This window comes from Mustela erminea, chromosome 3, assembly GCF_009829155.1.
Source record: "Mustela erminea isolate mMusErm1 chromosome 3, mMusErm1.Pri, whole genome shotgun sequence".
Taxonomy (NCBI): Eukaryota; Metazoa; Chordata; class Mammalia; order Carnivora; family Mustelidae; genus Mustela; species Mustela erminea.
The window spans coordinates 122347706-122374546 of NC_045616.1; the positions used below are offsets into that span (position 1 = coordinate 122347706).

Below are 26841 nucleotides of genomic sequence, written 5' to 3' on the forward strand. Positions count from 1 at the left end.
ATCAGGTGAGGAGCATTCCAGATAGTCTGGGTTCCGGCCTTACTTTGGTTACCTGGACTCAGGTGGGACCTCTTGTAGGGACTTCTCCTCCTGCATGGAGCCCCAACCTGCCAGAAGGAACCTGCCGCACAGCATTGGACCCTGACCCAGCTTGGCCCTGCCTGCTCCAGTGACAGTGGCTTGTAGGGAGGACCAGGGCAATACCACCTCACCCAGCTCACCCTGCACAGATAGGGAAGCTGAGGCTGGCTACACAGCGGGCTTGCTCAGGGTCACCCAATTAGTAGAAGACAGGATCAGGATTTCAACCCCGGGAACCCATCTACAGCCTGGCGCCCATTCGCCCTGTGTCAAACATTCCCATCCCTGCAGAATCCTTCAGACAATCCCATGGGGAGAAGGAGGGGTTTTAGACGCAGCTGAAAATGACACAAGAGGCGGAAAGATGCAGGAAGCATTTATTGAGGGCCAGAGATGAATTCTACAGGAGGCAAGAGACAGAACACAGGCAGTCTCTAGTGGGCTAGAGGGGAGGATGGGGGTGGGGGTGGGGGGTTGGGGTGGGGAAGGCGATGACAGGGAAACCAGCCAGGCAGAACTGCAGCTTTCCAGGGCTGCCTCCTGCTGGCTCTTTAGGGAAATGCAGGCAGAAGTGGATTTTCTATGCCCCTCTATTAACCAGTGGCCTGATAGGGTCTCTTCTGTTAAAGCGGCCCTTAGTCCCAGTCTCCCGTGCTACTAGGAACCCTGAAGCAGATGGGGACTTCAATATGGTCACTCATCATCAACCAAGCGGGAACACTCTCTTATCTTCCCACTGTCAGGATCTGTGTTCCCAAGCCTTAGGCCCTAGGCACCCTCTGGGATCACTCCTTAATTCTAAAGACCCCCCACCCAACTTTCTCCCACCCTGAAGCCAACTTTCCCTAGTCTTACATAGGAGCTCTAGGACTAGCATCACCTGATAGGTGGGTAAGTCTACCCCTATACCCAAATCTCACTTGGTCCCTCACTGTTAGCAACATCCTGGTATCCTTTCTCCCACATCTCTTTGATCCTCAGCCAAGTCCAGTGGCCCACCCCCACCCTCCTCTGCACTTAGTACCCTGAAGCTGATATTCTGAACCTCTAGAGGGCACCACCAGCCAACTCTGGAAACTATAGAATTTAGCCGCATTCCTCCCATGTCCCTCCTGGGGACTGGAACGAGAACCACCCAGGTCTAACGGACAGACCAGTCTGCAGCCAGGCTCCTCAGGGTCGCTGGGCCCGAGGCACAAGCTAGGCCAGAGTGTAACAGGAAAGAGATGGGACAGAACAGTGTCCAGCCATCTGGGCATGGTATGGATACTGGAGCCTAACTTGAGCATGGGGTATTTCCTAAGAAACAAAAAACACAGGTAGACCCTAGTCTAACCCCTCACTCACCCACCCCTGCCCATCTGCCCCCAAATTCTGCCCAACCAATCCTCCACCACCATCTGCCTCCCTCCCTAATATCATGCAATGCATTTCAAGACTGGAAGAACCCTCAGAGGTCATCTGAGCCAATCCATTTCCTACTAGAATCTCCTCTATGCATCCTGGCTCCTGCTTGAATATCTCCCGTAAGAAGGAACTTTTGCCTCCCCCTTTCCAAGTGGGCAACCTCAAACTCAGGGCCACCGGTTAAAGTCATAGGAGAGCAGATAGCTCCCTATCAACTCTTCTCTCCCCAGCTCAGCGTTGAGCCTGGAATCTGCCATGAAAGGGCCCAGGAGAGATAGGTAGGTTGGAGGCACCTATAGCATTCCTGGAGGCCCAAGTCCTGGGCCCAGGGATGTCAGCCATTACCTTCCTGCTCTCCCCCTCTGGCGGCACATAAGAGGCCCCAACAGTCTGAGCTGGGGGCTGAAAAAGCACGAGAAGGATCTGGGAAGAGGAATCTTTCCACCTCTTATCTCCCAAGGGGCCACCAGGGCACCTTGAGCTGGCCTGGAAGACCTCTCTAAAGGTCATCATGGTAAAAATAGAGCTTGTCTGGGAACGGGTGGAAAACAGCTGCTCCTGCCTGGGACTTGGTGCCAGGCAGGCGGATGGTCAAGCCAGGGCCTGGATAGGGAACTTAGGCTTAGGATCTTGTGAGCACCCCTCATTTGCCAGACTCAGGACAGCAGAGCCAGGAAGGGAGGGAGGAGTATGGAACCCTGAACTGCAGCGAGTCTAGGGGTCCATATATACCACACCCTGACTCTTTAGAGGCAGGTGTGTGTGCGTGTCTGTATGTGTATTGATGGGAGGGGAGGGGGAATTTAGACCTGTGCAGATGGTTTTGGCCAAAGTTCCATTAAACAGATAGGAAAGCTGAGGGTCGGACAGAGGAGAGGTCTTACCCAGGGTCATACAATGCCTGAATGACAGAATAAGGGCTACACCCAAGTTTGGATCACTACCCCAGCCCCAAGCCCGGAGCACTCCTTCCCTGACCCCTCGTCCAAAGCGGCCAGACCTTACCCTCCATCCTCCCCCTACGCCCACCGCCCCCCCAACCCGCCCCTCGCACGGGATGCTGGAATCTACCAAGCCCCACAACTCTTCTTCTGGCCCAGCCCTCCCGGGATGCGGATGGAACCGGAGCGGGGGAGGCTTTAGGTGGTGCAGGAGGCCTCGGTGGGGAGGCTGCCACGCTTGAGCCTCAGGCTGCCGTTCCACCCGCGAGGACAGATGTTGTAGCCAAGGATGCCGGGCGACTTAGCCCCGGAGTCCTCGGAGTCGAGGGACAGGTCGGAGTCCGTGGGCGAGCGGCGGTAGGGGAAAGGCCGGGGCGTCGCGGGCAGCGGGCTCCGGGGGCTGGCGCAGGGCGAGGGCCCGGCGGGCAGCGGGCTCCGCGGGATTGGGGAGAACGTGGCCCCGGGGGCGGCGGCGACGGGGGGACCGGGCCGGGTGGGCTGCGGCGAGCGCAGGCGCGGCGGTGGCGGCGGCGGCGGCCGCGGTGGCTGCGCCTGCGCCCCGGGCGGCGAGAAGGGCCGCAGGCTCTCGGCGCCCGCCGGCCGCGGGGAGGCGCTCTTGCGCCGGGCGGCGTTGATGATGTTTCGCGCCAGGAGGGCCTGCAGCTGGCGGCTGGGAGGCCGCGCCTCTGCCTCGGGTCGCAGCGGGGATACCGAGCGCTCGCTCCACGAGGGCGACATGGGCGGCGGCGGCGGGAGCGGCGGGGGGCTGCTCATGCTGCTCCCCCGGCCGGGTTCCCACGGCCCCGGGCTCACCCAGCCGTCCAGGCTGCTGGGGGGCCGGGAGGCGCCCGGCGTCCAGGGCGGGGAGGTGGGCAGGCTCTCCCGGCGGTCCTGGGGAGAGAGCAGAGGGCGGGGCAGGCGTTAGTGCTGGGCTCCTCCAGACCCGGGATTCGGGAGCGACTGCGTCTACTTTGTTACTGTAGAGTCGGGAGGGCAGCGACCCAAGCCAGGAAAGAAGTGCCTGCAGTAAAACGCGGGGTGCCGCAGCTGTCAGCACCTGCTCCTGCGCTTAACCCGGAGGCAGGGGACGCGTGGTTAAGAACGTTGACTTCCGAGACAGGCCCTTCTGCTTGCGGAATGAACGCGGGCAGGTTGTTACAGCAGCAGAAGCAATTGGAAGCCTCTGGGCTTCAGTTTCCTCCTCTGTGAAATGGGGGTATAATATCAGCACCTACACTTTGGGGGCTGTTGTGAGGATTAAATGGCATAATTCATGTAGAAGAATATGATATGTCTTGAAAGATTCCATGGAGGAGAGTCAGTGCTCTCAGTAGATGTTAGTTACCGTAAAGAAACACTGGACGGCTACACATGAAACTAACCAGTGGGCCTCTGTTAGGACATGGGGCCAACAGGGCAAGGTATGCAGCCACAGGAGTGGGAATAAAGGTTTCATGTATTACTTTTTATATTAGTTTAGGTTCTTGAAAGCTATGGATGTATTATCTATTCTAAAATTTTTAAACGAGGGGCACCTCGGTGGCTCCCTCCGTTAAGCATCTGTCTTCCGCTCAGGTCATGATCCCGGGGTCCTGGGATCCAGCCCCCATCCCCACCCCTCAGGTCTCCCTGCTCAGGAGGGAACCTACTTCTCCCTGTCCCTCTGCCACTCCCCCTGCTTGTGCTCTCTTTCTCTCAAATACATAAATGAAATCTTTAAAAATAAATACGAATTTAAAGCGAAAATATTGACCATTATTACTAAGGACTTAGGGAAAGGCCCTCTTTGCCCCAACCCCCTTGCCATGTTGCCATGGTCACCTCCTAATTTTTCCTTGTAGGCCTTGAGCAGAGAGGAAGTTCCCACTGACAGATGGGAACAAAAAAGGAAGTTGGGTCCTCGAGCGCTAGGCAGCACGCTCTCCTGACTGGACTTCTTGCCAGCATGGGGTAGAGAGTGAGGAGTCGGTGAAGCCGAGTTGGTGAACATCTTCGAGGAGATAAAGCACTACTCTGCTATACACGACTGCACCTGTTTCCTACCTCTTTAGGGACTTTCCAGTCTACAAGTTTCCATGTCATCCTTTCTCCCCCATTAGATCCTCACAGCATGCTGATGTGGTGGCTGGCATTATTACACCCATTTTACAAGGATGAAAATGAAGTTCAGAGGTGTAAATAACAGTCTGGTGTGTTTTGCCCCATGAGGATGTGTGCATGTGTGTGTGTGACTGTGTGACTACCTTCTGCTCAAAGGCCACACCATGCTAAAGCAGTTTGAAGAACTGGTTTGAAAGTGCAGGGCTTGGGAATCATGTCCAGCTTGTATCTGCTAAACCTTCCAACTCTTAATCCAATCAGATTACAGCAGTAAACCAGTCCACTCAGCCTTCGATCCAATCCAGATTCACCAGCAGTCATTTCTCCGAGTCCAGACCTAGACAGTCCCTTCAATGTCTTCTGCCCAATCAAAATCTAGAACCATTCATGGATCCATTCTTTCATCCAATCAGTAATCAGCCACAGTCAAGCCTGTCAGTCTCTCATCCAATCAGAATCTGATTTCTCCCAATCAAAAGAAAGTAGTGAAGTATGTTTTCTCCCTACAATGCAGCAACTACTAGATGACCTGACTCAGAATGGGGTCCCTTAAACAGCAGTTCCTATAGGAGATTTTTCATGGGATAGTAATGCTGGAGGGACCTTTAGGGACCTCCTGGGGACAACCAAGACCCCAATCATCAATTTGAAAAGGTAAAAAGCTCAGCATAGGATCCACCCCTTTCATTCCCAGGATCAAAGCTGTGTCTGTGTGAGCCAGAGACACTGGGACCTTCTCTGTCTGTGACACATCCCAGGAAGCTTTCAATCAGCCCAGCTATGGGAAATGCGGCCAAGAGTAATTGATCCCAGCCTGTCCACAAGTCTGGGGGTACAAGGACCAGGGCTCTGCAGCTAGAAAAAGGGCAGGCTGGGGCAGGAAGAGTTATACCTGTCTGAAATCTCTAAGTGTTATCTCTGCCTTCGGTGGCCACGAGGGGATGGCTAGGCCAGGCAGTGGAAGGAAGAAGCAGCAGAACTGACTTCCCAAGCCTGGGGTGGACTATTGGACAATGGTAAGCAGTTCCGCATCATTTGGAGGTGGGCCAGAGCCTGACCTCATCGGAACTGCCATGTCTGGGTACTGACTGTGTGTGTGCAGCGCAGGAGGTGGGGTGCACAGTACAGAAAAGCTGTGAGAAATCAGGACTGTTCACTTTCTGACAAAGCCCTCAATGTCTTATATAAGCCAAAACTCCCTGGAAATGCACATGGGTGAAAACTCAGAAACAGCGCCCACTTAACCCAGCACCAGCCCCACTGCAGGACATGTGTGTGGGGCGAAAGCTTAGGCAGAGCAGTCAGACAGGAACTATCAAAGACCAAATGGAACTAGCTCCCAGATTGCCTTCTGCAGCCCCTTTCCTTGGAGGGAAGGGAAACTGAGGCCCAGGGTTGAGAAGGGGTTGTCTAAGGACAACCCCTTGTGTCCCCACCTGACACAAGGAGTCAGGTGGGGACTACAACCCTCTTCTGACTCTTGATGCCAGCTTGCTCCTCTCCACCAGGGGCAGAAACCGTTTTCAGGAGCTCAGAGGTGATGAATATGGGAAACTGCCAGATTAAGATAACACGGAGACGGGGGAGGGGGCATGAGGGAACCAGAAAGTATATGCTCTGGCTAAAGGCATTTACATTCCACTTTCAAAGAATTCAAACAAACCTGGGCTGTAAAGGGCTGTGGGTTTTCCCCCATGCTCTATAAGCTTTTTGGCCAAACTCTGGAGGAAGGAGAAAACAAAAGAATTTCCACAGGATTATGGTTCCCTACGTCCTGACCCAGGGAAGAGAGAGGGCAGCCCTGGCTTCCAAGCCACCACACATCCATACCCACAGCAGAACCAGAGTCACAAACAGCCCATGGAGACACGCCACATGCTCACACACAGGAACGGAGTCGTCCAACTCCCCCTTCCCAGGCCAGAATCAGGGAGGAACGGGGGAGAACCCAGACCACCAGCCAGGGAGCGCGGAAAAAAGAAAGAAGCAAGACAGATTTGAGGCTGAGTGTATTGAGAACAGGAGAGAAAACAAAGTTAGGGGAAGAGCTCGGCCAGCCTGGCCGCGGGAGCTGCAGGATGGAGGGTGGGCTCTTCCACTGCTGGCCCTCAGGGGTAGAAAGGATCAGGGGTCTGGGGTAGGGGCTTCACTCTGTCCTGGGAGGGTGCTGGTATGAAGAAGCTGAGCTCACTTACGACTCCCCCACGCATGCCCCCCAGTTCCAGGCAGAATGAACTCACTAGGAAGTCACCCCCCTGTTCCCATGGAGACGAGCCCAGAGCTCACGAAAACTGCAGGCTCGGCCCAGCACGGGCACCGCCTCCACCACCCTTCGCCCCGCTGGGGAGCCCAGAAATAGGGCCGGGGAAGAGGGAGTGGGTGGTGCTCGGCCCCCAGCCTTGGGAGGCTTCCATCTGAATTCTGCCTCTTTCGTCTGTATTCTCACACCATCCCCCCCACCCCGCCCCGCCAACAGAGTCTGGTTTCAGGGCTGGCTCACCTCAAACATGTCAGAGGTGGTGAAGCTCTCACCCTGCCTGACTCAGTATCCTCACTCTATGGGGAAACTGAGACTCAAGGATACACATGGAATTAATCTGGTAGAATCCAGATCTCTTAAATCCCAGCCTTTTCCTCAAAACCTTAAGGTCTCCCCCTCGGTCCCACCACGAGGCTGTGCTCCTGCCCTGGCTTCCTATGCTTCTACTGTCTCCAGGCTGTCCCAGCCTGGGCTTCTGGTTCCCTGGCCTCCTGCAGCGGCTTCCTCCAGCAGTACCCTCCCCGGGACGCCCTCACAGACCTCTCATCTCCAGCCCTTCTACGGCCAACAGCCCATTGCCTCCTCCTCTTTTCCCCAGAGGACTGTCTTATCACTTACAAGCCCTTTCTCCCAAAGCACCAGCCTATTCTCTCAATCCTCACAGACAATCACAGCCGGAAGGGCACAGACTGGGTAAATAAGAAAACTGAGGCCCAGAAAGGGAAAGTGACTTGGCTGGACTCACAGAGCAAAGGGGAGGCTAGGATGGGACCAGACCCTCCCCTCCAGCCTCTCTCCGCGGCGCCCACCACTACGCAGAGATAGTAGCTTTTAGTGGGCCAGATCTCGGCTGAGGTTGAAGCCCGACTAGCCAATGAGTACGCTGCCAGGGGCCGCTCTCACTGCACGCCCACACCTGCACGTCCTTCTCTGGGGGACTCCCTGGGACCTCGCACACCCCAGCACACAGAGGGCCAGCCAGGTGGCACCGGGACCAAGGTCTCATCCCCAGCGCAGAGCCGGGTGTCTGGAGAGGACAGGGAGGCAGGGGAGCAGAGGGTCGGGACGGAAAGCATCAGACAGCAGTGGCAGGCTAAGTCCTCATCCAGCAGAAGAACCCCCGAGAGGAGAAAACGTGGCGGCCAGGACAGAGCTCTCTGAAGCAGCGGAGAGGAAACGGCGTCCAGAAGGCAGAGGTGGAGGAGACAGGCCAGTGCAGGTAAGAAGCCAGCGACAGGCAGAAGGATGCCAGGAGCTGGGGCAGCTGAGGAGGCGGACCCATGGCTGGCTGGCTGCACGGAGGTACTGGCCGGCTGTTTGTTCCGGAAGCCCACAGGAGGGTCCCCTTCTAGGCCATTCCCCAGCAAGACGCTGGCATCCCCACAGCTCACAAAGGCCTGAGGGAGCCCCCAGCCTCACTGCGGCCTGCCAGGGGAGCTCCCTCTTCGTTGCCCTCCCCCCGACCCGGTATGGGACGGCGGGTCCCTCAGACATGGAGTCTAATGACCCTTGCGGCAGCTGCAGCCCAGAGAGTAGAGGCGACCTGCCCAGAGTCACAAAGCTAGCTGGTGGCAGCATCGACCTTTGAGCCCCGAGGCCCCATACTCTTGACCCTCAGCTCAGTGCCACTTTCAGCCACATCTGCTCTCCATCCAGCCCTCTGAGAGGGGGTCCTGCCAGGCAGTGGGATCCCTGTGGGGTCCTCTACTTGAAGCAGAAGGAAGGCTTCCACACCTGAGCCTCGATCCCAGCATTCCGGGTGGAGAAGGAGGGCCTGGGGGCCTGCTTGGCGCGGGGAGACCACGCCCTGGAGGGCGACACGGGGGAGATATCACTGCTGTAGGTCGGGCTCACGGCTGTGGGCTGGAGGCCGTCCTGGCCGGGGGAGCTGTAGAGGCCCGGTGAGGAGCGGGAGGCCCGAGGCAAGGCTGGGGACGCCGGGAGGGCGCCCTTGGGGAGGCTGGGCACCAGGTCCAGGGAGCTCGGCTTGGCAGGAGAGGTGGCTCTCGGCGAGGCCTTGACAGGCTCCTTGATGGGCGAGAGGACGAAGAGCGAGGGCCGCAGCTGGTAGGCTGGCTGCTTAGTGGGCTCGGGGCGCAGGACCCCATTCTCGGGCAGGTAGCCATGGTAGAGGGAGGCGGGCGGGGTCCGAGCTGGGCTCCGGGATGCCACTCGGAAGCCGCCAGGAGCATTGGTGGAATATTTCCAGGATGAAGGCAGGGACATGGTGGGCGAAGGGCAGCGGGCCAGTTCGGTGTGGCCCGAGGACTCGATGACGTACTTCTCCATCCGGGACTGGCGGCGGGCGTAGAGCTCAGCCCCCTTCCCGGAGGCCTCGGACAGGTTCTGGTTGGGTTTGGGCTTCGGCTTGGCCTGGATGCGCGGGGACTTGAGGCATGAGGCCCACTCGGGGAGGACCTCCTCGGCCGCCGCAGGGCTAGCTCTGTCCCGGGGCGCTGACTCCTGCTGAAAGTTGGAGGCCTCGGCCCCCAGTGCAAAGGGCTCCTCCTCCACGCCTGCCTCCCCCTGGTCCCTCTGCCTCCGCTTCTCATCAGCCGTCTGTACAAGATCCAGCAGGTCCGGGTTCGGGGTCACCTTGGGCTTCTCCACGAAGGTGAACATGGATTTCCGGCTGCCCCTGCGGGCCATTGACTCCTCCAATATGCCTGTCTTGCTGGCAGGAACGGCCTGGCCCTTCAGAGGAGAAGGCTTGGGGTCAGAGCTGGGGTAAAGGGCAGAGTAGGAAGGGGGAGACCTAACCCGGGAAGCCGGGGGGGCCGTGGACAAGGTCTCAGCATAGGTTGGGGGTGGGGTGAAGTTCCCCAAAGGGCGTCTCTCCAAGGCTGGGCTTCGCTGTGCCACAGACCTCCTTTCCACCATGGGGCTATGGGACATCATGTGTCTCTGTGGCCGAGGGCTCCTGTCTGCCATGCTGGGGGGCTGGGGAGTCAGGACCTTCTCTCCGAGATGTCGTCTCTCTACCATGGGGCTCCGCTCTATCTGGCTGGTGCTTCCTGAACCCTGGATCCCGAAGGGTCTGGCGGTCCTGTTGACCACTGATGGGGGCTTGGCCAGCGTGAAGTGGACCTCACTGTAGAGCTTGGCGGGAGTGGCCGTGGCTGCCCACACAGACGTCTCTTGTTCCACTGACGCTGCTGGGGCACTGGGCCGTAAATCGATGAGCAGGGAGCTGGACATGAAATCTGGGGCCGGGGTCCCGGAGCTGGAGAGGGGAGTTGTTTGTCTGGAGAAGGTGTTGGTGGTGGTAGGTGGCACTGACACCTTATCAATCAGGAGTGTGCTAGGTCTCACCTCCACAGCCGGCTCTGGCGGCTGCCCGCCGGAACACAGGGTGCCGGGTTTGGAATCGGACACTGTGCCATTGGGAGGGAGCTGAGACTCCGAGGGCTGTGGGCTGCTTGAGAGCGGCGGGCTCTGTGGGGTGACAGGGCCCGGCGGGTTCTGGTTGATGTCTGCAGCCGGCAGGCTGTGGTTGCTGTTCGAGGTCGGTGTGATAAGGGTGCCACTGAGTGAGGACAGGTTCTGGTTGACGTCTGCAGCCGGGCTGTGGACCTCCGCCGTCGGCGGGCTTGCTGGGCTCTGCTGGGCTTCTCGGTTCTGGGACAGGTGCAGCCCATTGGCCGTCAGCAGGGCGGCATTCTCCTTCAAATAAACCACCAGCGGTACCTCCTCCTCCTCGCTGGCCACCTTCTCCAGGTGCCGCAGCAAATTGGCCTTCTCCGAGCATCCCTCCATGCTATGAACAGGGACCCCTACGTCGGGGCTCTGGCTGCTGGTGTTCCTTGGAGGGCCTGGTTCAGGCAGTGAGGTGGGACTCAAGCTGAGCCCTGAGGCATAGCCTGCGGGGCTGTCAGGGGGCGCTTGGAGGGACTCCTGGCTGGGCTTCTGTCCCCTCCGGCTGTGGTTCTCCAAGGTGAACTCGTTCACCCTCTGCCGGCGCCTGTTGAAGAGCTGGACGCCACGGGAGTTGGAGCTGGGAGGGGTGGTGAGCTGGGCTGCGATCTGCTGGCTGCGGGCCTTGGCCTCTTTCAGATCTCTCTCAGTGAGGCTAGTGCTCAGGCCCAGTGCTGCAGAGAGAGACAGAGGTCCAGTTAGCACATGGGAATGCGAGCCACTGGGGTACAGAGACAGACAGATGGCCACCGTGTCCCTCCTACTGATGATCTTTTCCTCTGGAATCTGATCTTTACTCACTGTTTTCTGGAATCCCCTCTCCTCATGACGATCCCTGCCCCAATAATCATGGCCCAACTCAAACACTAACACCTGTGTAAAACCTCCCCTGATTACCCCTTCAGCATGACCCGGCCCCTCATTTGGCTTTCCCCTGAAGGCTGTTGATACTGCACTTTATCAGACTCAGCAAGAACACATCACCCTCACAGTAGAGGCCCACTCCATCCCTGACTCATCCCCTACCACCCTTTGCTCACTAGGCTCTTTCAATTCCTTGAAAATGTCAAGTTTGCTCCTGCCCCAGGACCTTTGCACTTGCTCTTTTCTCTGCTTGGAATGATCTTTTCCCAGGTGGCATTCTATGTTGGTTTCTTCTTGCCACACAGGATTTGCTTGAATGTTCCCTCTCTGGAGGATTCTTGCTCTATAATCAGTCCTCTCCCCTCCTATCCCATCTCTTTATTTTCTTCAAGGCATTCACCATCATTTGGAATCACTGTTTCCTTGTTTATCATCAGACACCTTACCTAGAATATAAGCTCTAACAGGGCAATGACCTTGTTATCATCGTTTGGTCCCCTGCCCTTAGAATACTGCCTGGCATAAAGGGGGCCCTTAGTAGGCATTACCAAATGCATGAATGAACCCCCAGAACATTTTCTATGTGCCTGTCTTAGGGTCCTTTTCACTTTCAAACTCATAGTATAATCATTTGCAAACACTAACAGTAATACATTCCCTTTTTAGAGTAGGGAATGCATTCACATGGTCTAAAAATTCAAAAATTTAAAAAACCAAAAAGTCTCCTCCACCCCTGAGTACCCCCACCACAAATCAGTAAAAACTGTGACCAGTTCCTTCTTACAGAGTTTCTTCTTTTATTTAAATAGTTGTTTTAAAATTCTCATATTTTAATATCACGAGAGTAGGGTATTTGGCTAATTTCAGCAGCAACTATACTAGAACACTGCATTACTTGATTTTGTCCACACAAGAACACTGGAAGACAAACGTTACCTGCCCTTGTTTTACAGAAGCAGAAAATGAGGTCCCGATGCTTTGTAAGTAACTCACCCATGGTCACATGGCAAAGAGCAGCAAGGCTGGGCTCAAAACCAGTTCTTACTGGGTTCACAACCCATGCTCGAGTTGCCCATTTGTCCCAATAGGTCCCTTTGGGATATACAGCAGGCAGAGTCAGTGGTTGGGGACGGGCTCAGTCTAGGGCTGTGGAGTCTGGGGCCTGAGGTTGGTGATCAGGCTATCAGGCTGGGGTCCCCTGTTAATCCGTAAGCTCACTGCAGGCAACCACTTCTCTCTATATCCCCAGTGCCCAGCTGGCACACCGTTGGTGCTCAATTTATGCTTATGGAACAATGAATGAACAAAAGGACCAGTGGACAGATGGACGAGATAGCCTGTGGCCATGGTCAACAGCTGTCAGTGGCTGGGAAAACTCCTCCCTCTGTCATCCTCCCCCTCCCCCTCCTTACTGTGGGAAGCTAATTAGTTCTTGAGGAATCTGACCCTGCCCTCCCTCCTACCATGCCCTCATTAGCACTGGCCGTGACATGCTGAATGGGTCTCCAGGGACAGTCTTTCTAGGCATCCTGCCAGTGAGGCTCAGAATTCATGGGCTCCCAGAGCTGGAAGGGCCCTTACAGAGGAGCTATTTGACCACTACCCCCATTACATAGATGAGAAAACTGAGGCCCAGAGCGTCACACTAGGGTCACAGGGAAGCCCACACAGAAGAGAGGCTCTCTGGTCCCTACCTCCTTCTCCCCTCCTCCCATCAGGATCTGGCTCCCCACCCACACATTCCTGTGCCCACTTGTCCAGAAAAGCCTACCCTGTGCACCCCGACACCTGCTCCCTCCTGGTAGGACTCCTCTCCTGCCTGGGTTGCCCCATCTCTAAAAGATGAAGGATTTGCGGGTTTGGCCAGGCTGCCGCCCGGGGGTGGGGTCTTGAGTGGGGGCACACAGGCCACACAGGAGGGCCCTGAGCGGTTGCTGGGTTCAAGCAGTGTTCACCTCCTCTGCTCTGCCGAGAAACCAGGACTCCTGGCCCGAATCCGGGCTCCGCTGTTTGCTACTTGTGCGACCTTGGCAAGTCCCCACACCTCTCAGAGCCAGTTTCCTTAACTGAGGAGCAGTGATAAAAGCTCTGACGTTAGGGTTGCAAGGCTGCAATGAGTTCATGAATGCCAGCAGTACTCATTGTCATCAAGCCTGGGGGGACAGGGCAGAGGGTGCATGCTACCCCCGGAGAAGCTGCTCTGTGGTGACCATACTCTACTCCCTGGAAGGGGTCAGAAATTTTTCTGGTAAAGGAGGTTCATCCCTAAGATCAGGATCCTGAGAAGGGATGTGACTCTCTTAAGGTCACACCTGCAGGGGATTTCAGCATTATGGAGAGGCAGGGATTACTGCCCCAAACCACGGAGCCTCAGGGTCTTGGGAATGGCCACCACTGGGTCTAACTACCCTCATAATTCCTGTGTCCCTAAGACCACACCCCTGAGTTACAAGTCTCTGTTTACACACTCCACTGATGGGGAGCTCACTACCCTAAAGAGCTGCCTTCTACTAATGCGTACACATTTGCTATAAAGTCACTCTTTATGTGAACTCCCAACCTCTACTGCCACATAGATGAAAAGCTTTTTCTTTCCAACCTGAGAGCCCTGTAGAGATTCAGAGACACAATTCCCCTCCCCATGGGGCATGGTCAGGATACACATCCGTCGTCATCCCGCTAGTGTTTCCTATGACACAACTACTAACATTGATTATACATATTATCTTATTTAATTCACACAACAATGCTATGAAGCATTAACTATTATTATCCACTTTGTAGTAATGAGAAAACCAAGGCTTGGAGAGGTAAAGTGAGTTGCCTGAGGTCACAGAGCCAGAAAGTAGCGGAGCTGGCTCACCTCGGCTCTGTGTGACTCCGGAGAGCACCAGGCCTTCTGGCTAACTCGTTCCCACAGCCTGAGGCTCCTAGAAAGTGCTTCAGGGTTTGAATAATCCAGACCTCCCAATATGCCCGCACTTGCCTGTTTTTCTCCTTGCTTCTCTGCTTCCATCCTGTCCCCAGACTTGTTCTAAAGGCCATGGGTTTCGAAAATGCTCAAAATGTCAGAGCATGAAGGGCCCTTGGGGGCTAAGCAGGCCTGGGAGGCTGAGAGAGGGAAAGGGTGGCAGAGTAGGCCTCGGGCCAGGACCCTGTCTGCTGACCCCCAGCTGGGCTTGGAACTCCGCCCAGTCCCCCTGCTGCTGTTCTGGGACAAGAGGAGGGCAGCAGAAAAGGCCAAGGGGTGAGAGAGCCCTGCCTCCAAGAGAGCTCCCGGGCCCCCACCCCAGCCTGCGGTGACTCCACGGAAAAGGAATCCGGCAGGAGGCTTGGGCAAGACCCTGCCAGCGATCCAGCCGATTTCTGCCACCCTGCACAAAGCTGAGAGAAGCGGGGCTGGGCTAGCCACAGGCACCCCAGAGTCCCACACTTCAGGGCACCAGGGGAGGGGGGCCCCTAAGTCCCCCAGAGCAGGAACTGGTGCCCCTGGCCATGCCCCAGCCAGCCAGGACCTAGATGGGGCTCCCCAAAGCTGGAGAAGCAGGAGGCGGCCAAGGACCATGGGGGGATATGTATCTCGACTGAGCCCCCATTTGCACAGCTGCGGCCTGTGCCTGTGTCAGCCACGACGCCCCCTCTTCTCAGGACGGGGTGCTGGCCCTTGAAAGACCCATTCTGGACAGTGGATCAGGAGTTCTGAAGACAGGCCTTCGGGAGAGGAAGGGGTGAGGGCAGACACAAGGAAGAGCTGCCCAGGGTAAGGACACCTGGGTCCCACAAGGGTAACTCCCTAAGTGTAGGGGAGACAAGAAGCCCCAAGGACAGTTGTCAGAATGAGGACCACAATGGCCATCATGCAGCCCCTGCCACTGACCAGGGGCCGCACTGCATACTTTACACCCATCCTCCTTCTCAATTCTTGCCCCAAACTCGAGAGGCCAGCCCTCTCATTCTCCCGAGTTGGCAGATGAACCTGCAGCTCAGAAAGACCTATCCAAGTCCATACAACTTGCAAGTAGCTGAGCTGACTTTCAAAATTCTAAGTCTGGTTGCTGAGTCTCATTCCTTAACCGTTCAGCCTTCTAGACCCAGACTTTGGAGGGAAGGACACCAAGAGAGGCTCCAGAGCGCTTGGACAAGGCTCTGCAGGACGGCCTGTTTCTCCGCCTCACGGTCCGTGTCCCCAGCAGTGCCCTCTCCCCTCTCAGCTGCCTAGAACAAGCCATGCTCTCTCCCTTTTTTCTCGCAGGAGAAGAGCTGATAGAACTCATTCTTACTAAGGTAGAAATGACTGCTAGGAAATGAGAGACCAGTAGAGTGGAGAGAGCATAGTATCGGGAGTCAGGAGACCTGAGTTCCAGTTGTGCTTAGGCAGAGATAAGCCCTTTCTCCGAGCCTGATCACCCCTGTAGGCAGTTGCCTGGTCTGCTGACCATCAGGCCTGTCTGGAGGGAGGATCTGAAGGAAGGAGGTGGGGCAGGGGAAGGGAGGCCAGAGCAGATGGTCAGGACAGGGAGAGAATTCAAGGAAATGCTTCTTCACACGGCTACAGTCAATGGGAGTACCCAGGCCCCAAAGAGGGTGGAGTGGGACAGGGAGCCAGAGGAGGGAATAGAGACTGGCTGGAGGCAGCCCATTGTGGTCGCCTGGGAGTCTTGGCAATGGGACAGGTGAGCAGGCTGGGTAAACCGCCCCCCTGCCGGGGTCAGGAAGGAACCAATGGCTGGCCGCTACACAACCTCTGGCTCAGCTAGGGGCAGGAAGATGAACTGGGCCTGAGTAATGGCCTGGCCACCTTGCCAGCCCCTACCCCATCTTCTCCCGGCCACAGGAGGAAATGACACAGCCTCTGTTCCCTAGGGAGTGCTCCAACCATGCCAAAGTCCCAGGGAGTGCAACCTGACTGAATCTCAGCAGGCTGCCAGCCATCCTCTCAGGAGGAGAGTAATTCATACTAAGGTTAGGAGGACTGCCAGGCATGGGAGATGCGTAAGAACAGAAACAGGGAGCCCCAGACCCAGCTCCAGCCTTGCCACTAACAGGCTGGCAGAAGTCATCCATACCTCTTTTCTTGATGCCCAGAGGGGAGCTGAGACCAGAGAGGGAGGCCAGAGGCCCTAAGTCACACACCCCAAACCACAAAGGCACTGCCGTGTGCTCCTCTTACTCACTCCAGCTGGGTCCTCCCTGCAGCCCAGCTTCCCCCTGGATGCTGAGCCGGCCTCGGTTCTCAAAGCCTCCGGGAAAGGCAGCCAATTGCCCCGCTGACAAAGAGAGGAAAATCCCACTTCGAAGGCAGTGCGGGAGCTGGATGTGACTTCTCTCCTCCACAGATGACTCAGCCCAGCTCTTTATCAGGAAAACCGATTTTGCAACAGCTTTTTAAATGGCCTCTCCGCCCCCCCAGTCTCTCCTCCGCCAATCTACCCGCCCTGTGATGCCAGATTCATCTTCCTCTGCCTGGCTTCGCTCATTTCTCTCTCCTGCCTCCCCAGGATGTGGAGGATCAAACAGCAAGTCCTCATCACAGCATTCAGGGCCCCGGCAGCCAGAGCCTGCCTAAGGGCTTACTAACCTGCTCTCTGTGCCCTCCCAGCGGCCACAGAGAACCCAAGGGCTCCCATGCGCCCCCTGGCAGTTCCCGCCTCCCCTGTGTGGTCTGCACCTGATCAGGGGTCCCAAAGTCTTCCCTTCTGTATTCTCCCCTGTCCCCCCCCCCCACCTTCTAGGTGTGCTCGCAGAACAACAATAAAGCCAATGAAGACAACAATAACCATCATGCGAGGAGCACCAGCCGCTGCTAAGCAAAGGGGTGAGCCTGTATTTTCTCAATGAAACCTCACACCAACTCATAGGGGAGGCTTCCCAACCTGTGTTGTGGAAAAAGAGACCCACAGAATTAGAGAGCTCACCCCGGGTCCCACAGCCAGCAAGGGGCAGGCAGAGCAGAGTTGGAGCTGGGAGTCCGGTGCCAACCAAGCCTGGGCCCCCTCGTTCTGAAGAGCTCATTTTCCCCATCCCCCATCCAGGCTCAGCCCAGCTGCTGCTGCTTCCAGGAAGCCCTCATGGATCCATCCAGACTCCTGAGATCAGTGCTCCACCCCTAGCTCAAGCCGGCCCCAGGGCCTCAGAGCAGGCTGAGAAAGTTTAGGAGCCAAGGCCTGAGGGGAAGCAGGCCTAGCCCAACTCCTGGCATCTCTAGCTGGAAGTGGGTTGGGATCAGGCAGGAAGAATGGGTGGGTTGGGGGGAAACTAAGAAGAAGGTTGTCAGGTGGGTGTGGGCCTTAGCTGGCAGCAATCCCTTTAGGCCACAAGCATTGCTCATTGCTGGGCCTGTGCTGTAGGGTCCTTTTCTGCCAAGGACCAGGAGCCACAACCCCTCTCCTATCTGCTCTACTGGCCTAAACATCAATCTACAATTACATTTTCAGGGACTTGAACATGGTGACCTAGAGAGAGGCAGGCTTAGCCCCAGGTGCACAGCAAACTGGAAAGGACTGGTTCACAGAGATCCAAGCTCAGACTCGGGCCCCCAGTTCCTACTCGAGCCCAGGTAAGCCAGGCCTGTCCAGCCAAGTCCTCTCCTGTTGCACCAGCCTCCATCACCCCAGCCCTGGGAGCCTCCAGAATACGGAAAGAACTGCCACACCCTGCCCTTCCAGACAGAATGTTTCATCCAGGAGACAAAAAGGCAGTGAGCCAGTCTGGGGAGAGATGACTTCCCCCAAACTGCCTCTGCCAGGGGTGTGGTGGGCCTAGTCCATCTCTGGGTCTCCAGCACCCAGCCCAGGGCCTGGCACACTGGGCCCTCCACAAAGATGCAGCCCTTTCTCTTGGCCTGTAGCATCCTGGGGCCAGAGTAGGTCTTCATCTGTTCTCAATGCCCCCACACTCAGCAGAGGCTGGCACTCATTCAGGTGTGGAGGAAATTAATGACTGAAGGATGAGCCCTCCCCAAATCCAAATCCACCTTCACAGTTTGCCCCACCAATGGGAGCCAATCTCTAGAAACCTCTAGATCTCAGATTCATCTAGATTCTAGATCAGAGCTCTAGAGGGTACTTCCTGGAAGAAGTGGGGAGAAGGAAGGAGAGAGGGAGCAACATGTCTATGGGAGGAGAGGGAGACGAAACCTCAAATCACAGGGTTTGACCTAAGAGGTAGAATAGTCCATTAAGTACTGAGAGAATTAATTAGGAAGAAGGAATCCCAGAAGGCTTCCTGGAGGCGGAGGCATATATATATGCTCTAGGTCTTGAAAGATGGTGCTGTGGAGGCTTTCCAAGCAATAGTGCCAGCCCAGCGGAAGCTGGAAGGCTCAAGGAAATCCCCACCCTACTCCCCTCCACCACGCCTACCCCAAATCAAGACCAGCTGGAGAGGAAGGCACCTTTGAGAGGAACACAGCCCGACGTTGGGCTTGCCCGTAGTCTGAGAGTGAATGGGGTATTCCAGGGGGAGTTCCACCGAAGCTGTGTACATTACATGGCACATTCCCCCAGGGGACCAGCGGCACCGTGGTACCTGGGCCTCCAGGTGGGTTACACAACTGCCTACCGTCCAGGCCGCAGATTCAGCCTGACCCTGCTCTGCGTCCGCCTCGGCCTCCTCAGCCATCTGTCTGGGCCGCTTCCCTCTTACAGAAGAGGCTGCTGCAGCGAAAGTGAAGGCCAGCACCCTGTGGTAAATTCCCCACATTCCTTCCTCACAGAAAAATAAATAGCCCGGGAGAAAGAACGCGGGAGGAATGATAATGACGGCCTGGCCCCGGCTTAGAGGAGTCCTGGCAGCAGGGTAAAGAGCGCAGGGAGCCTGAGCGCCTGGAGGAGCCCCCGGCCACAGTGGACCCGGTGCCTGTCCCCTGGAGGCTGCCGGGCCCCGGGCTCCTGGAGGCTCCCTAGGCCATGCCAAATCTCTGAGGTCTCAAGCTTGCTCACATCTGCCCAAGAAGGCTCTGGGAATCCCTTGGTCAGGGCAGGTGACTGCGGAGGGCAAACTTGTCGGGGCGGGACACACTTGACTTTTATCACTCAAGCTGCTGTTTGCTGGGAATTTCTTAAGTTCCAGACATTCGGTTTAAGTAGTATCATTAGGTTATTATGTTGTTTCATTTTCTCTTTGCAGGCTATGGCCTGGGGATGCCATTATACCCATTTGAGAGAGGAGAAAACAGGCTCAGAAAGGTTTTTGGGCTTTGCTAAGGTTATCTGGCCGGTTAGTGGTATGCGGTCTCCACTCCCGCCTCTCTCTCCCACGTCTGTTCAGCCTGCCTGCCCTTTCCAGAAAGCCTTCCTCGACCACGTCCAGCCGGAGGCGCGGCCTGTTCTCCTCCTATGCCCTGTTCAAGCAGGCGTCCTGTAACACTCGCAGGCTGCCTTCCGTAGATTGCCTCACCTCTCTGGGTCTCGACTCCCTCAACAGTGAAACAGAGATCATAATATCTGCTTTGCAGAGTCGCTGCTGCGTAAAGGAGATGCAGAAATGCTTCCTGTGGTATGAAATTTTGTACTCGCCTGAGGGGGACCGAACTCAGCTGTTTGCACAAAGCCCCCTCTGCATAACTCTGCAAGGCCCAGGCTCTGTCTGTCTGTCTCTCTTCCTCCCTTCTCGGGCCCTCTCTGGGTCTGGTCTTGCTCTTCTGCTCACAGTCAGGCACAGCCCAACTGCCCCGCACTCTCAGATCCCTCCCTCCCCCAGCATCCTCTCGGCAAAGGCACACCAGCATCCATCTCGAGCCAACATGTTGTAGCAGAGAGAACCAGGTTTGAATCCCAGGTATGCCCCTTGCTAGACGTGAGTGCCCAGGCCCTTTGGGAGTGCCCCAGCTACAAGAGTCCCAGGAGGGAAGGCGCAGCCATGGCTGGCTTCCACCTCCCAGTGCACTGCCCTACAGCCTGGAGGGCACCGTGGCCCAGGGCATGCGGGAGGCTGCCGACCCTGCCATGCGCTCATGCCATCCCTCAGTGACCAGGCCTGTCTGGCTCACCTCCAGCAGGAGGAGTCCGCTGCCAGAGGACAGGCTGGACCACCCAGCCCTTGCCTGCTCCTTGTCCCTCAAACTGCAAAAAAAAACAGAAGACTAGAGGCCAAGAGATTTGGCCCCAGGATCTGTCCTGTCACAGTTTGGGTGAGACACTGGACTATTTCCTGACCATCTTTGGGCTTCAGTTTGTCCATGTGTCCAAAGAGAGGATCAGACTGGAACAATGATTCCTAGAGTATGGTGTCCCACGCCTCTAGCGGAAGCCAAAGGATCTAAGTGGGACCCCGAGACCTGAAATCATACTAGGTAGGTAGGTTTCACGTGGGTAGTGACAGAGGAGTGTAACGAACACGTCAAACCTGTGAAGGGCATATTCCTGCTTGGGGAAAAGTAGGTATTTCGGTAATGAAAGTTAGACACTTTAAAGGAAAAAAGGAAGTAGAGGTGGTGAGGGACTCATTCCCTCCCCCGATATTTACTGTACCCCAGCCAAGGGCATGGCACTGTTCACAGCCATGAAGAGTGACGGACAAAGGTCCCTGCTTGCATTCTGGTAGGGGAGCAAGATGACACCTACACGAGTTAACGACACCAGTAGGTCAGAAGGCAAATGTTACAGAAAGAGATAAAGCAGGGACGAGACATATACTGACTGCATGGGGGAGGGGGAGGGTCTGCAAAGAGAAATACAGTAGCTGAAGCCCCTGAGAAGTCACACCTGCGTGAAGAAGTAAGCAGGTGAGGGAGTGAGGCCTGCGTGTGTAGGAAAAGAGAGAGATCAGGCGGAGGGAACAGGGAGTGTTAAGGTCCTGAGGCAGGCTCGCACCTGGCAGGTCTGAGGATGGGGCCCGTAAGGTGGATGTGGGGATGGATGCGGGGACGGGGTGCCTGGGTGGCTCGGAGGGTTAAGCCTCTGCCTTCAGCCAGGGTCATGATCTCGAGGTCCTGGGATCGAGCTCTGCATTGGGCTCTCTGCTCGGTGGGGAGCCTGCTTCCCCCGCTCTCTCTCTGCCTGCCTCTCTGCCTACTTGTGATCTCTTTCTCTCTCTCTGTCAAATAAATAAATAAAATTTTAAAAAAAGAAAAAAGAGAAGAAAAGAAACCAAGTTCTCTAATGGTTCATCAGGATCTGAGGGATCCCCCTGCTTGGCAGCCATTTGTGCACGCACGCGTGCATGTACACACACACGCGTGCGGGCACACACGCATGCACGCACACACCCTGCAACATGCATTCTCGGTAGCTTCTCAGTTCTGGCGACAGCCTACCCTGCAGCAGCACCTCCGCCTCTGCGCTCTCGCCAACACGCACAGGCGCTGCCTGTTTCACGCCTGCAGTACACGGAGGCCTGCCGGCACCCCCTCAGAGGGGGCAGAACCTACACGCGAGTGTGTATGCACTGAGCACCTGCACGTGTGCCAGCAAGACACACGGCTCCCCGGGTGGCCGACTGGCCCAGATGCACCTGCCGCAGGCGGAGGGCCCATGCAGCCCTCTCCCGCCAGCTTGCCCAGTCCACCCATGGGGAGCTGAGCTGCCACACGGCCCCTGCCTGGAGGGCACACGCTACTGTAAAAGGTTAAGTGCACGGCGAGTGTGACTTCAAATTCTCCTCTCCAGCCTCTCTGCCCTTCGGTCCTGGTCTCCACTTTCCAGCAATACGTAAGAATCTACCCCCGATACTCAAATGTGCCAGTGGGTTTTGTCCTTGCGGAAAGTGTCCCCTTTTCTACCCATGCTGCAATTAAACAGAAAAGCCATGTAAAATGCCTCGCAGGGCACTGTAAATGTTACCAGCTGCCACCAGCATTACCACATGTCACCATCCCCGTCCCTGGCTTTGTGCCTTCAGGTTGTGGGGTTGGGGGGTGCGGGTATACAGAGCAGCTGATGAGCAGAGAGGCTGTTCCCTCTCTGGCCCAGAGCAGAAACCTGCAGGTGCTCAAGGATCCCTCAGGAAGTATGTCCCAAAGGCACATTCCTGGGATCCACCCCAGCCCTGGACCACAGATTGTCCACCTTAACAGTCCCCCTGAGGGGTTCTGAAACACTGCCAAGTTGGGGACCCACTCGGCTTTACAACGCATGCTTTTATTAACGTGTTTATAAGTGAATTAACATACGAGGAAATGGCTGGAACATAGTTTGATACATAGGGAGACCCCATAATGTTAACGAAAAATACACTTAAGAAAATACATGTATTTACGTAATATGCCATCCCTTGGCTGTGCGCCCTTTTCTCGTTTTACCAGCCCCTTCGCATCTGTCAGAGACAGAAGCTGAGCAGGGATTGTTACACTATTTTCTAGACCAAACGACTGAGGCAGAGAGCGACCAAGGGGCCTGGCCAGAATCTCCCAGAATGCAGCTCTCCCTCGGCTCAACATCATGAGGCCCCAGGGCCTTATCGCCCCATCCCCAATCGCTCTGACTTTTGGCCCAGTGTACCTGTCCTTTCCCTACGGGCTTGCGAAGCCTCCAGACACACATGACTTCTCCAGTAACTCCAGGTTCGCCAAGAACAGGACAACCACAAACAGGTCGGTTCCTTCTAGCCATAATGTCCCTCTCGCCGGGCAGTGCAGGGGCTCCCCCAATTCCCTCAATGGTACCTTACATGCTACCATTTGATCCCAAGTGGTCCTTCTGTTCCCAGCACCCCCAGTTCAAATGCCAGCTGAGCAGATCACTACCTTGAGCGCGTCCTATAAATGCTACGCCCAGCTTTCCCCCTTGTAAAGGGCTCCCCTCATCCCTACCCCGCAGCGTGGTTGTGCGGACTAGATCTCAGATGTGCCAAGCACCTAGCATCAGGCCTAGCACGGGTACTCCTGGGAGGACACAGCCCCGTGGACTCACAGGCTCAAGCGGAAGCTTCTGGAAGGCAGGGATTCTGTTTCATTCACCTGTGTACCCACACCTACCGAGTATAATGTGTGCTCAATAAACATGTGTTGAATGAACACAGAAATAAAATGATATCTCCAAACAACTCTGTCCTAGTCCTTGCTTCCCCTTCTATTTCATGACCCATTTCCCAGCTTAGGGGCTGGAGGCTCCGAGCAGGAATGGTCAGGGCCAAGAAGGGATGGGTGACGGGTTCATGGGAAGTGACAATGACGGCCATCCGGGGAGGGTGGTGTTCTTCGAGCTCTGAATGTAATCCTGTTGACTCAGAGGCATAAATAATGCACTAGCATGTTCTCTCCTCACTATCCTGTCATGCTAAGAATAGCACCGGCTACCCTTTCAGGAATTCCACAGGGAAGAGAACAGGACACCAAGATGGAGACAGGCAGGGAAGAAGGTCTTGCCAGGCTGTGGATGGTCAAGCGCCCTCCCTCCAAGCCCAGCTTTCCAAGCCCGTGAAGACAAAGGACCCTGCACATCAGAACTGAAAGGGCTCTTCCAGGCACCTGGTCAGGGGCTCTCCAGGGGAAAGGAAGAAGCCAGAGAAGATGGGACACCACCCCACCCTCTTCCTGTTATCTTCTCCTCCTCGCTTCCGATGCCCCTCCTAGATGCCCCTCCTAATACGCCCAGGCCTCAACTACCCCACCACACTCCTCCCCGTCCCTGTTCGTGCGATGCATAAATACAGAGTGGGTGGTTCCCCTCTTATGTGTTTCATATGTAAAACTTCAGAAAGACAGGAAGATTCTGTAGCTTTCAATTAAAAAAAAAAATGTTTAAGTTTAAAAACGACCCACCTAGAACAGGGCCTCTCAAACTCCAATGTACACTCAATGTAATTGTTCAGGGATGTTGTTAAAATGCAGATTCGGAATCAGGAGGCGGAGGGTGAGGCCTGAGAGTCTCTTTCTAAGAAGTTCCAGGTGATGCTGATCGTGTATCCATAGGCCATATACTGAACACAGGAAACAGTATTTGCCTACGATACAGACGGAGAGGGCACCTGGGTGGCTCAGTAGGTTAAGTCTCTGCCTTAGGTCATGAGCCTCAGGCTCAGATCATGATCTCAGGGTCCTGGGATCTAGACGGCATCGGGCTCTCTGCTCAGCAGGGAGCCTGCTTCCCCCGGCTCTCTACCTGCCTCTCTGCCTACTTGTGATCTCTCTCTCTCTCTGTCAAATAAATAAATAAAGTCTTAAAAAACACACAAACAATACAGATGGAGAGGCTTAGGCCCAGAGAGCAGAAGGGAGGTACCCAAGAGCACACAGCAGACCTAGGCTCAGAACACAGTCCCCCAACTCCTCCTAGGATTTGCCGGGACAGACTTTGGAGTTGAATAGTGCTGCTTGGAGTGGGGCAGGGGACAGGAGGCAATGACAGGCAGTGGCCAGAGATCCAGGGGCAGGCCTTCATTCAGCCACGCCAAACCTCCTTGTGGCCACAGGCTCTCACAGGAATAAAAGAAAGTAAGAATTCTCCTGAACAGAGGCACTCAGCCGAGTAGGTAGCTAAGAACATGCCCTCACCAGCCTGCATTTGAGGCCTGATAGACCACCAGAACCTCCTGGAAGGCAGGTGCGTCTGATGGCCATGAGGCTGCAAAGAAGATCTGGACATTGGGTAAGGAGCCTAGGGAAATGTGGAAGGACCCTGGGACAGCTCTCTCAGGGTGCAGCTCCAAGGGAAAGGAGAGAGAAGGCAGGACCAGCCTCCCACACCAGCGCTGGCAGTCACTCCTCCTTCCCAGGATGGGCCTCAAACCCCTTCCCAGGCTCTAGGCCCTGCATAACCAGCCCCGCTGCCCGTGAGCCCCCTGTTGCAGCCTCCCCCCAAAAGGAGCGTATCTTCCTGTCATACTGCCCCTCCTTCAAGCGCTCAGAGAGGGCCCAAGCACCTCCTCACCCCAGAGCCTTGGCATCAGCTGCTACTTAGAAAGCCTAGAATGCTTTCTTCCTTACCCCCTGGGTTGTCCCTTTCTGACCACACTTCTCACCCTTCAGGTCTGTTTCTGGGTCTCAGGGAGGGCTGCCTGCCCTCAGAGGTCACATTCCTCTGCCTCTCCTCCAAACTCTCATTAGATCTGTAATTCCATCATATTTTTCTGAGCGTCAGTCTGCCCTGACTGACGACAGTTAGCAGCCCTGAAGGGCAGGGGCCTTGGCTGTCCTTCCTCTGCTCTGCCCCTGCATTGCTGGGGCTCCGTAAACTTTTGTCAACTGAGGGAAGGAAACGATGGATAAAAACATGGCTCACATCACTACTGCAAAAACCTCCGTGGTTTCTGGCCCTGCTCACCCTGAAGAAGTTTTACAAGACTGGGGTTCGCAAGATTCCCTCGGTCCAGTCCTCTGCTCTGCTGGTCTCCAGCCCAGTGGGCTTCACAGGGCACCTCGCTCCCTGAGATGGGTCTCTAGCATGGTCTGCTGGGTTGAAATGAGAGATGGAGTCTGGCAAAGACTTGGGAAGCTGTCAAGAGCTTTCACTGCTAGCACCACTCTGGTGTGTCTGAGGCCCAGAGAGGGAAAGAGCCCCAGTCAAGGCCACACAGCCAGCAGGTGCTGACGAGAGATCCCAGGCGCACAGCTTAAGCCTACGGCTGAGCTTCAGACCCACCCAGGCTCAGTGAGAGCGCCATCTGCCTGGAGGCTGGGCAGGGCTAGGGGAGGGAGAGCATTCAGCCTCAGGCCCAGAGCCAGGGTGGGGTGGGCGGAGCCCCCAGCGGGAGCCCTGAGTGGGGCCTGGCAGCTGGGCCTGGGGGAGCCAACTGGCGCCCGCTGGGTGATGGCATGCTGACTCCCCATGCGCGTGACAGTCTATTTTTTAATCAGCGCCCTCCCCCCAACTCCATGTACCCTCCCAAAGGGCCCAGTATCAGGAATCATGTCCTGGCTGAGACCAGAGCCACCTTGGAGACTAGGAGGAGGATCCCCAAGTCCCATCGCTTCAGGGAGCCCACGAGTACTAAACATCAGGGCAGGAGGGTTGGCAAGGAAGAGCACCTCCCACCTGTGTGACCTTGGGTGGGTCCCTGGACCCTCTGACCTCAGTTTCCCCATCCGTATAGTGAGGGAAGGCATGCCAGACTCCACAGGAGGTCACTTCAACTCAAATTCTTGGGATCATGACACTAATGACACCCACTCGCCAGGCCCTGGCAGAGCCTCTGGGCCCACAGCCCTCCCAGGGTACACTTGATCCTCTCTGACCTACTCCCAGGGGACAAGGGGGTTGGGGAGAAAAGAGGCTGAGCTGCCTCAAGGGCCAACCCCAGAACCCCAGATCCCAGACCTCAGGTTCCTCTTTCCAGGACCTGAGGGACAGAGATGAGGAGGATCAAAAGGAATGCTGTGTGTTCTTAAGCAGGTGGCCTGGCCTCTCTGAGCCTCTGGCACACCATCTAGTAGAAGAGTTTGTACAGAAGCTATCTTCTGTACAGAAGCAAAACTGCCTGGGTTAGAATCTGGCCGCTTACCAGCTGTGTGACTTTGGGAAGTTCACTTAACCTCTCTGTGCTTCAGTTTCCCATCTGTAAAACACTGATAATAACAGCACTTACTTCATGAAGCTGATGACATGTAAAGACCTTAGGATGCCCTTGGCACACAGTTAAGTAACCATAAACATTAACTTCTTTTTTTCAAGAACTTTGGTTTTTATCTATCGAACACTCTTAGTCTCCAAGAGATTTTATTCCAGAAGATTAGATGTGTGAGTCTCCGGTCAGCCTCCTCTCTGTCTGTGGGACTCATTCAGCCCGCCCTTCCTAGCCTCTCCTGCTGGCTCCATGTTCTTAATGTCCGCCGAGCTCTTTCTCGCCCATGATCCCCTCACATCTTTTCTACCCCATTTCATCACAGCTCAGAACCGG

At 55.9% G+C, this 26841-nt stretch overlaps 1 protein-coding gene across 4 annotated transcripts in view; it reads right to left on the minus strand.

Moving 5' to 3' along the window:
* Positions 1-438: 438 nt before the first annotated feature.
* Positions 439-26841, minus strand: part of SYNPO (synaptopodin) — a 53837-nt gene continuing 27434 nt past the window's right edge. For 2 of the 4 annotated variants that reach the window (XM_032337296.1, XM_032337297.1), the window contains 2 exons: positions 8524-10877; positions 439-3320 (listed from right to left, as the gene is read on the minus strand). In XM_032337296.1, coding sequence (XP_032193187.1) covers positions 2628-3320; positions 8524-10877 — 3047 coding nt within the window. In that variant the 3' untranslated portion in view covers positions 439-2627. Of the gene's footprint in view, positions 3321-8523; positions 10878-16133; positions 16202-16241; positions 16426-26841 lie in introns of those variants that run through there. The other 2 variants (XM_032337299.1, XM_032337300.1) reach the window with 2 other exon arrangements.